Here is an 11,867-nt window from a genome sequence, read left to right on the forward strand (position 1 = left end):
TCCCGGAGCTCCCAGTCCTGCCTCGAGTGGCAGACTGTTTTAATAATAATTTTTTTTACGAGACTTTGAACCATGACCAAGTGCATTTCAGCACGGTCATGAAGGTGACTCATACAACCCCTAATCCAATTCGTGCCACAGGGCTTTTCAACAGTTTAATTTACAAGAATAAGAGTGATAACTGCAAAAGTGTTAGTCAATGAAGACGTGTTATGTAATTCGGTGTTACTTTCTCGTCATGTGATGACCACCTGCAGGTACCAGGTGCATGGGGTGCCTGAAGAGCCCACAGTGACACACCTACATGAAAGCATGCTCGATGCTGAGAGTGGGTCAGGTCCTGGTACAAAATGTCTGGAACTGGTTACGTCACACCCTCAGAGGAGTCTTCACTGGGCTGTGTCTCCTCACCATTCAATGGCACCCATTTAACATTTTGTCGTAATTTTCAAAACCATAACCCAAATAAAGCCCAACAACAATATGAATAAAATTAAAAATATCTGGCTTCAAAGGAGCTGTTTAATATCCAGTGTATTTACATACAGCTATCACATTCAGATTTGTTGACATCATGGATAATGGCTAGAGACAAGATTTTATGGTTTTATTTTTATAACAGCTGTTTTGTAATACTTAGTTCACCAAAATAGGGGTCAAATTTATATGCTGCATTTATACGATGAAATAATTTGTAATAAATTGGTCTAAAACAAATACATTCATAAAAATTAATTAGTGATCATTTGTGGTCTAAAAGTGATGCACAATAAAACATATTAAATTAATTTTTCTGATATATGCACTTTAGTACAATTTTTTGTTCAGGAATACAGTCAAACCTCTATCTATCGTTTTTCAGGGGACCAACAAAAAAATTCAGTAGATGCGGACATTCAATAGATGTGGACTTCACTCTAAGAATTTTTAAAAAATATTTCAACCTCAAAATTAGTGTCAGAAATATATCAGTTACTTGTCATTAAAGTTAAATCAGTTGAAAAATAAATAAAAATGGAAGTATTTTACTTAATTCAATTTACACTTGCAAAAAAAAAACATACGCACAATAAATCTACATGGAAATTAAAGTCTTTTTCAATATCCTGAAGTCTGAAATATGTTTACTCATGTCATCAAATGTAGAGCTGTACTGAAGAAGCCGATTTTGCCAATATTTAGTTGAATCGGCATTTCTGCCGACTTCCGATACGCTTGTTAATTTTCGGCCGATATTACTGAAAAACGAGAGAGACTGCCATAACCTAAAAATCCACGATTACCCTTTTCGCTTTTCGTAGTAGTACTGCATTTTTTCAGATCGCATTATTTCTTCGCAACATGTGCCAAACGTACATATAAAAATTTAACATCCTATTTTTCAATAATGTTCTTTATTTTTAATATGTCATAAATAAATACATTACCGTCACGGTAAATATACATCTCGGTTGTTACGGTAACTGTAGTGCAAATGTGGTAGCTATCGTGCTTCTGTAGTAATAATGGTATCGACAAAGAATCTTTAGTTCTTTTTATGGTAATTATCTTAGGATAATAATTGGGTTTGTACTGTAGTTATGGTACATCATCCATATTTATTCGTAAGTTGTTCATTTGTCTTTTCTTCATATTTACGTGCTCCATTACTTGGCTGCAGATTTAAGTTGATTTTTACTACTGTATACTATCGTTACTGTTTTTATGACGGTTTCTTTCTAAGAAATGGTTATTTCTGCAAAATCTTTATGGTTAAACGATCATCTATTATAATTTATAGTGACGGGACCACATATTTTGTACGATCAATGCGGACAAAACGATAATTCGAACATCGGTACAAGCGGACTTTTTTAACCTTAGTTGTATGGCAATTTTGCCAGGACCGTAGAAAGTATACGATAAACACGGACAATTGATACATGCGAGTTCAATAGATAGAGGTTTGACTGTAATGACATTTCTCAATTTTAAAATTTTAAAAGATTAATTTTTTATAATTTGAATTAAGTTTTGGTTAAATTGTTCTTAATTTCATGATACAACCTACATTTTGGTACTATATGTCACATTTCAGTGTTATGTGGTATTTTGAAGTGTTTTTCAGTGTATCCTCAGTTTTATTCCAATTCACCATATAATCTTGTCTCTAATAATGGCATAATGCAATCTTAGTAGTTTTACATAGCTTTCCATTTTGAAGTCCAATCCCTTGTCCTGTTGACCAAGGCAGGTAGTGAGACAAGCAACTACAGCAAGGAGGCGTGTCGATGCATGGTAGAGGAATTGGCAACAGTGCCAGCAGGCAGCTGCCTCCCCGCTCGCCGCACATTAAGCAACCAAACTGCGTGGACAAGAAAACAAGAGCGGTGCGCGACTTCACGAGAGCAGGTCACTGGGGCTATAGAGCTGGGGGGGAAGGGTGGGCTCAGCTGGGATCGCAGCGGCCATCGTCGGTGGTCGTCTTCAGGTTCTTCACTAGATCCAGGACACGTGCCTCCAGCCGCAGAACCTCCACTGGCTTCTTGTACTGCCAACACACACATTCGTACCCTTACCTTAAGCACAACCTCAATAACTCTCACGCCATTCAAATTCGAACAGTACAAGTAGGTAGAATTTATAAAAAAAAATATATATATATATATTTCAATAACTAGTATTATATGATGTACTGACGTGCATTTCGGTGTTTATTCGGCTTTATCACAATTTTCACAGTATAATCTTGTCCCTAGCTATAGTGCAAGAAGCAGACAACAGACCGTACATGTGTGACAATAGATTGTGACTTTAGGACCTTAGTAAGCATTATGTTTAAACAGCACATTTTGTCTCACAGATGCAGTGTTTTCGATCGATAATTAGAAACATTACTGAAATAAGATGTGAATAAAATATTCAGAATTGAAATAAATATGCATTTTATTTCATTTGTAAGGACTAAACCAATGGATCCCTTGGTTACATGGAATAATCATCCCTTTATTTGCTATTTCCCATGATTCCAACTGTAACATTTCATGACTAACACTGCAGTCATTTAAGTATGTGAAAAGCACGCTTTGAAGAATTGGTGTTGACTGTTATGTGCATGCTAGTTTTTTATAATTTATATAACGACCTGACAGAGTAGCTGGTGCCTTTTAAAAGTTGATATAAATAATTATGTTTTATAATCTGATTCAGTGGTCACTTTTTTGATATCAAGTAACTAACATATGTTAGTATTATATGTTTAATAGGTATTTGTGTGTAATAAATGTTTTTTCATGATGACTGATTATTATTTTTATAACTATTTTGCTGTTGGTTAAGTTTCAAGTAATTTTCTTTACTTATTTTGTTATTATTATTTAAAACCAACAATGATGTCATGTAATGGTAAATTACAATCAGTGTTCCTAAAGAGTGTGAGAACTCAAGGACAAATGTATACAGTTAAACCTTGTTAATACAATATCTGTTAATCCAGAATCCAGGTATTACAAAACCTGTTTGAATCCCCGTTGACATGAATACGATGTTTAGTGTTGATTCGTTTGTACATTACGAAATACCAGATAATATGTAATTCTAAGTTCCATAGTGGCCCAAATCTAGTTTTGCGAATATTTAAGATCTGATAATTCAAAGCGTTAAAGTGAAACACTGTATTTGTGTTCTCAGTATTTATGTTTACCATAATTAACATTTTTATAGGTCCCATTTACGTGTCATTAAATGGAATGCTTACTTTCCTTCAAATTACACCACAAAAATTACTTTCTTCCCGCTATTCATGCCTCTTTTTCTGTGTAAAAACTTGGTTTTAATTTATGTAAAACTCATTTAAGGGGCCCGCCTACCTGGTCACACACACGGTGTGCAGAGCTTCAGGATAAACAACGCGATTTCAAAACTACTCAAGATATCCGAGTGGGGTGTTTACGAAAAGCATTTAAGAGTTCGCTGAGGCCCGAAAAGTACTTTTAATTTTGGATCATGTTTTTAAACTGTATTTCTAGAAGAGTTAAAATGGCTAAAAGCTAAAACACATGTTTTCAGAGTAATTTTTAGGTGTAAAACAAGTGGTAAAGATTCTTGAAAGCACTTAAGGGACTTGCATTACACCTTTATCTTCATTTCCCCGTAATATAAAAATACGGTCACCGCACAAATTTTACAGTTATCAATTGATGACGAGAAGACTGCGCGCCAGTTCAGAGCCTTGAGCTTAGAGGCTATATCGCGCTATAAATACCATCGAGCGTCGCGCTTATCATCCCGCCTCACTAACACACATACACCCCTGATGAGGCGGGCCCCTTAAGACTTTCTCACATAGTAAAATTTCCTCTGAAATAATAAAATATGATCAAATATTTCAAACCCTACATTTTCTCCATAAGATGCGCATTATTCCTGACGGTAAAGTTGACCAAAAACTTTGTTTCTCGTATAAAACATTTGTTTAGTTGAAATTCATTATTTGTTAGGTAATTACCATTTACTTTTTTAATGACAGGAATACAAAGCTGTCCGATGTGAAAATTCTTTTTCAGACACGTTTTCAATTATGTATCTGTTCCATTGCTGCAGTCGAGCACTGGTTGGAATCATGTTTGGTTAGATTGATGCCTGTATACAGTGCGCGCATGTACTTGTGTGTCGATATTGATAGCTTGCTGATTGCATTTAGCAAGCGGACTCTGTCCCTTGCCGAGTGAACTAATTTAAATGTGAAACTAGATGTAAAAGATCTGCTAGTGTTATAACAAATTGAGGAGAAAATTATGATTTCAGAGGTAACTAATTATTTACTAAAATGAAAGGTATTTAGTCTGTCACGTTTGAGACAACTCTCACGCCGGATTAGCGACTTTGCTGGCATCTAGAAAGTCAATATGGTAGTTTTAACACGAACACCGAAGGTGAAATGTAACCCTCTAGAAAACGCTGGCAGCGCAGTAATGTGATCTGGCGAAATCTGGGCGCAAGCAGCTTTATTGGTGCCAGATTACAAAATGTGCCGAACCACAGAGCAGCAGATTCATGAGTCATGACCTTTCAATATACATACATGCAACTTTTATCGGAGCCTCAGTCTGCTGCCAAAGCAGTGAAGAGGTCTGACCAGACACTCACAGTGACCACGAGGGTGTTGTGGCGGTGGGAGAAGCTGATGTTTTCCTGCCGGGCACACAGGCCGACCCTCTCCAGCTCCGGCACGGTCAGCTTCTTGAAGTACTTGTGGTTGGAGGTGCGCACGGTGATGCAGTGGCCCTTCTCGTCCGCCGTCACGCTGTACACCTCCGGCGGGTACGGCAGGTTGCGCACCCGCCACTCCAGGTTCCCCCGGGTCACTCTCTTGGTGACCACCGGCTGCAAGCATGCGCACGCACAGTGCTGCACTTGTCCACCCTCCTACCTACCCACAGAAAACATTTCCCATACATATATTTTTTTAAAACTATACTAGTTTCAAAATAAAATGTGTTCACATGGCCTAACTTTCGCAGCTTTCACCAATGTGAAACCCGTAAAATTAAAAAAAAAAAAAATTCCAATTCGGGCAGGCAAAAACACACTCCCTGGTAAAAAACAATTTAATATAGTTTTTCCACACATCTTAATGAAAGCTCTATCCATTACAATAGTATATTTTCTGCAAAGACGAATAATTTTATCAAATTGTAAAGAAAAACAGCCTTAAAATTTGCCAAAAAGTGTGTGTGTTGTGTGTGCTTTGGTTGTGTGTTTTGTGTGTATGAGAAAGAGTGAGTATCTTTAGCAACTGAGCTAGTATGATACGCTCTCTTGGGCAGAATATCATCTAATAAATAGGGGCATGTATTTTTCGCAAAAAGATTTTTAGCTGAGAGTTTAAACAATGTAGCATCATCTGTTTCATGATTGGTTGAGTTTCTTTCAGTTGCATGTTATCTGTTCATACATGGATCACACACAGCTGATCAGTGTGGTAGTAAACTCGTTATGAATGGTCCAGTCAAATAATGCAAATTTTTCTCTTGCAGAAGGTCACCAATTACATGCAAGAAACAGCTGCAGTGCGTATATCTTATTGCAGTCTAATGAACGTTCAGACTTTTTTTGCAAAAAAATTCACAACCCTACTAATAAACCCAAAAATCTAGTCTTGCTGGTTCAATTAGTATAGAAAATTTATATTTTTATTTTTGGCAAATTTCTTATTAAAACATTAATTTCAATAATAATAAAAATTTGTATACAAATATATTTTTGGCTTTATTTTTCTTAAAATTTGTAACAAAATAAGTAACGACCTTACGTTTGAATAAATTTGTTAGGTGCCAAAAACAAAGTTCCATAGAATATTACTATTTGAGTTTAAGTTTGTTCACTTTGAAAACTGTTTTGCACAAATAAAAGAATACACAAATAAAGTTTGTACATTTATTTTGTCCTTAATAAAATACTGAATATAGCAGTCATTTTCGCACAGTAACCTTCACATCTATAAAAAAAACTTGTCCCCAAATTCTCAAAAAAAATTTATTCATCACTTGGGCACAACATTTACTTACAGTCCATTTAGTTAATCCTACCATAGTTATTTGCGATGCACTGTACAAATGGCAGACAGACCATTATCTGCTTCTTGTGGCCACTGATTGACCAAAAAGGGCTCTAATTGGGCTTACGCTCCCGCCTTTGGTCCTTATGTTATAATTGAAGTTGTCCAAAACATTGATAACCACGTGGCTCGGATCACAGACGGGAAATTCATCTGAAGACAACACATTATAATTTGAGGAGCTGCTACTCCTGCTCTTATTCTCGTAGATGCCCACGTAATGACTACAATGGTGACCTACAAGTCCAGCTTCTTGCGTACTGGGAAGAAACTGCATTTGTGACGTCATTAACAACCAATCACAGAGCATATTACAATTGCAACCAATGACAGAACATATTTTGGTCATGAAAATAGACCATGATGCATTGCAACTTGGCCCACAAGAAAATTTCACCCTAATTTCCCACACACCAAATACTACTGTCTCTCTTTAATCCTGATGTAACTGTCCAAACTATCACATCAGCATGATATTCAGGCTCAGAACCCTAGCAAATGATACAAAAAAAAAAGTGATATCACATAAAAACTAAATGAGCAAGCAAAATTAAGTAAAAATATTTTCAAACAATTGTTTTATAATAAAGTTAACATAATGATTAGAAATATTAAAAACATTATATAGATGTAAACTATGTTCATAAAACATGTTGCAAATGCACAAATATCTCTGAAAACAATATACAACTGTTATTTACATAATGATAGAAAACCAAACCAAGTATGATTTTCAATTATAAAAATATAATAAATCTTTAATAAAGTAATTTACTAAGTGAGAAGGGCAGTAACCTGGTATGTTACAAGTAGTACAAGAATGTATAAATAATGATTGCACTAATAGTATTTGTACATATTTCATAATGGTCCTAAAATACTGTCTGGTACTATATGCAATTAAACAAACTTTAATAAAAAAAAAGTTTATTTTAGAGCTATCCTGTTGCGGACTTATGCAAGCTAAACTAGCAGGCAGCCAACACCTGCCACAAATTGAGGCTGTCGTCACTCTCAGGTATTAATCTAGGCCCTGACCGCTTCTGGGGGCAGAGCAGAGGGTTGAAAGAGCAAAAGAGTGCCTTATTGCCCCACCTGCAGCTACGAAAGGTACAGCCTTAAAAGTTGTACGATATTCATTAACCATAGGGAAGGCTAAAAGTTAGGACTAAAACAATATAACGAAAATTTCACTAAAAATATTTCAACCAGCAGTTTCATGAATATAAGGTCACCGAGCAAACAATACATCCACGGTAAGTTGAAAATATCTGCAAAATAAAATTTCCACTTCAGACAACATAGTATTTCCATAAATAAGACGAGTGAATATCATACTAGTAGTCATAAGTTTTTCATTACATATTACAATGTCCATAATGTTTTTAAAAGACTTTCTGCCTCTGTCATTTTAAGTTTTTAATGAGAAAGATAACTGTTATTTTTGTTTTGGTATTACTTTCTACAGAAACTAATACCCAAACTTTGCTTGCTTGTGACATCGGATTTTAAAATCACACCACCTGTGGGCTGACACTAGCTCGTAACCGAGTGCGCAGGCACTCACAGTGGAGCTGCTCTCCTGGATGAGGACGCTGTCGGCGGGGGCGTCGAGCCGCGACCGGGGGTCACCCACCTCCGCCTGCCAGCAGCCCGCCCTCCCCAGCCGGTCGGGCCGTCGCCACGCACGCTGCGTCAGCACGTCAGTCTGCAGGCTGTACTCTTCCACCATCTCCTCCCCGTCCTCGAACCGGTAGTGCACCTTCCGCGACCCTACAGGCAACACGCCTGGCGCTATCTCGGCGTCACAGCCACAAAACTACAGTTTTACACCAGCGTCAAGCCAGAGAACCCTCGGTCAATTCTTTCATGTATCTTGTTGCAGTGCATTTGCACTGATCTGAAAAGCCAAACATTACGGGGAAAAAACATAATCCTACTCACAATATTGCATGGTATACACAATAAAGTTGCTAGCATTAAAAAATTAGTTTGTTGCATAAAGTTGTGTTTGAAACACCAGCCAACATTATGACACCTAGAAAATTTTCAAAAGCTGCATTTATAAAACGTGGGAACTATTACACCAAACATTTTGAACGGTTCTAAGCCATTTGAAGTTATTTAATTAAGGAGATTATTTAATACTTTAGAGCACTGCGACAAAATGCATTACCTAGCAAATTTGTTAATTTTGTATGATTTAATTTTTCTTAATTAATGATATGTGCATTGTTCTTTCAACAGTACCCTTAGTTAAAAAAATGTTTTAATCATAAGAGTTTTCAAGATCATAATGGACATAAAAGTTAGCTTATTTGCTCAAAGACACTTTCATCATGAAAAACACAGTCAATGAATCAAAAAGCTAGTGAACCCACAAGAAATACCCATTCATTAACAAAATTTAATTACTAAAAAATTTATCCTACAATAACAACGGTTTTTCCAACACGAAAGCTTCACTTGTAACCATGTAATAAAATCTTGGAAATCAATTTTAACCCACTTCTAATTGTTGTATCAATTTGAAACTTTACAAGTATATGTAAACCGGATGATAACAGAATAATTTCATGAGTATAAAACGAAGAGAGACAGAGCGAGAGAGAGAGATGGGGGAGGAGGGGAATGGTCACAGAGACACAAAAAAACACTTCTTTTGAGCTATGGGCAAAAAAACACCACTTTCAAGTTATGTGCAAAAATCATGCTTTTTGTGTATCCATGAGGCCGGGGCAAAGTGGGAAATTTTCCCAGGGGTCGACAGCTCCCTCCCCACACCACCCAGGAGGTGAACCCCCAAAATATCGGAAATTTCAAAAAGCTATTCTATTTCAATTTGAATGGTTTTTATTCAAGAGGCAGGGCAATGTGTAAAATGTGACTGAGGGTTGATTTCCCCCCCGCCCAAACCACTCAAGGGGAGGTCATTTGCCCCCAAAATGTTTGGAACTTCGAAAATAGTTTCTGTGGCACATGCCTTGAATTTAGAAAAAAAAAAAATTAATTCAATATAAACTAAAAAGTAAGAAAAAATAATCTTTAAATTTAAGTAATTTGTTTAAAAGCGATAGAATGAACTACAACTCTATATAAGATAATTTTTTAATAAGCTTGAATTTGATCTGGCATAAAACATATATAAAATTTGGTACAATACATAATAAACATTTACAAACATGTAATCCAAAGATATAGTTCAACTATGGGTAGCTATATGACGATAAACAAACATAATAAAATACTGTTGACAGTTATTTAAAACAGTATTTAAAACATAAAAATTACTACCACATGACCACTGCTTAATTTCTATTGGTCACACAAAATAACATAAATGAAAAGCTGGGGAATAACTGGCTAATCTGTACAGGCCCAAGTCCACATGCATGCCAGTGTAAATCCTCCGTTCTTTGAGCTCTGTCTCCATTTGTGAAAAACCCATCTCCAAGTCAATGTAAAACGTTCTCGTATTAGCTCGGCAATGCTGATTTCTTTAATTGAAGTTGCTAAGTGGAACCAAGAGAAGTCGAGAATTTTGGCAGTGGTCACAGCAATGTTTGTATCTGACCGAAATACGTTAAAAACTGTTTCAAGTACAAGAATATTTAGTGTTCTATTATTACTTCGTGCTTTATTTTTATCATAAATACAAATTCTGCCCGTGCTATGACTTCGAAACATAATATATATATTTTGTTTAAAGTAATATTTTATAACCTTGAAATGCAATGTCCAAAGCTGCCATTTTTTACGTATCCGTGTATTGTGGAATCAGCAGGAGCGATAGTGCAGTAATGTCCCAAGAGTTTCATCTCCGTTTTCGTGCCATTGTAGAACAGCCCTTGATTATGTTTGATTTTTGTGTAGCTGTGTATATAATGCAGATAATTATTGCTATTGCTTTGCAAAAGGTACTGAAATAAAAAAAAATAAACGGCTAACTTGCGCCTACTACATTTTCACTTAATTTTCTTACCATCTTTAATCACACACAGCTTCTCAGCGTTCTGCAATTTTTCAAACCAAGCATCAGCCGCCATTCTAGTTGAATCTATCAACAATTCATAGATGTATATATTTATTTTTTGCTAAGTTGCCTACAACCTGTCACCAACAGCCGAAGAAGAATTTTGTCCTCGTTCATATTTCTTCATCAAATCGTAACAAATATCAGCATGTATAGTTATACCCATACCTTACCCGGGCCTCGAACACAGAAACGATTAAAAGAAAATGTTTAAATTATTTCACTTCCAGCATGTATATCTTAGAGAGCTTACTACTCATATTTTGTTGAAAACAGGATATCAATCAGCTGAATGAAGGCTACTTGGCTAAAAATTCCTTAAGAATAAATGAGCCAGACATTTATCGTGCTTAATATTTTTTATTTGCTGTAATGACTAAAAATTGTAGACATTAACTTCATAAACAAAAAAATTTGTTGATTAAAGCTTGTCGCGTACCCATCTCCGTAGGATGCGTGGAAACGTGGCGGACATCTCTCGGCCGTTTTCTTGTATTGCCCGGCGCCAGCTCTCTCACATAGAGCAGCTTCCTGCGGGGAGGCAGGGGTGGACCGTCCGGCCCATGTAGTTGCTGAGGGACGTCTCCCACACTGGAGAAAAGTGCGGTGCAGGCTAGTTGTGTTAGGCCACGTGTTTTGGCCCGTGGACACAACCAGATACAAAACAACACTCACGCACACGGTAGATAAAACGATAAAAGAGATTATAACACACTATAGAACAGAACCAAAAGCGATAATAGTGGCGAGTTTATGGAGCGTCTCGCGACCGTGCCTAACCTCGAAAGTGGCTCGCACGGGACTGGAGACCAGAGCTGTATCCGAATACATAGGGATGCGTCCTTAGCACACACATCCCTACATTCCTTAGCAAATGCAGCCACAATGTAGAGGACGCATTTCTAATGGATGGATAGTATCCGAATACTTTTACTGCTAGCACCACCTGTTGACTGTCAGTCGTACTAATGTTCACGCAGCCATTTTGTGTAGGGATATCTACGAATATTCAGCAAAACGTAAATAATAAATACCTACCAATTAAAAAATAATGTAACGTGTATGTTATTCATGTTAGCGATCCAAATAAAAGACATTTTATAAGTTGTAAACTTTGAAAATATTTATGAGTTTTGAATTATCCTTTAAGTTTAAGTTCGTATTTTGATTATATTTATTAACGTCTTCATTTGTCTCTGTTTAAGTTATCACTTTCTCTTAAAATGTTTTAAACAA

At 36.4% G+C, this 11,867-nt stretch overlaps 1 protein-coding gene across 1 annotated transcript; it reads right to left on the reverse strand.

The window, feature by feature from the left end:
* Positions 1-502: 502 nt before the first annotated feature.
* On the reverse strand, positions 503-10,855 carry LOC134530587 (protein DPCD). Its single transcript, XM_063365560.1, has 4 exons — positions 10,581-10,855; positions 8,166-8,371; positions 5,128-5,364; positions 503-2,530 (listed from the first exon to the last, which is right to left on the reverse strand). The coding sequence occupies exons 1-4, from the start codon at positions 10,642-10,644 to the stop codon at positions 2,429-2,431; spliced, it is 609 nt and encodes a 202-aa protein (XP_063221630.1). The 5' UTR covers positions 10,645-10,855; the 3' UTR covers positions 503-2,428.
* Between the last annotated feature and the right edge of the window lie 1,012 nt (positions 10,856-11,867).

This window comes from Bacillus rossius, chromosome 3 (genome assembly GCF_032445375.1).
Source record: "Bacillus rossius redtenbacheri isolate Brsri chromosome 3, Brsri_v3, whole genome shotgun sequence".
Lineage (NCBI taxonomy): Eukaryota > Metazoa > Arthropoda > Insecta > Phasmatodea > Bacillidae > Bacillus > Bacillus rossius.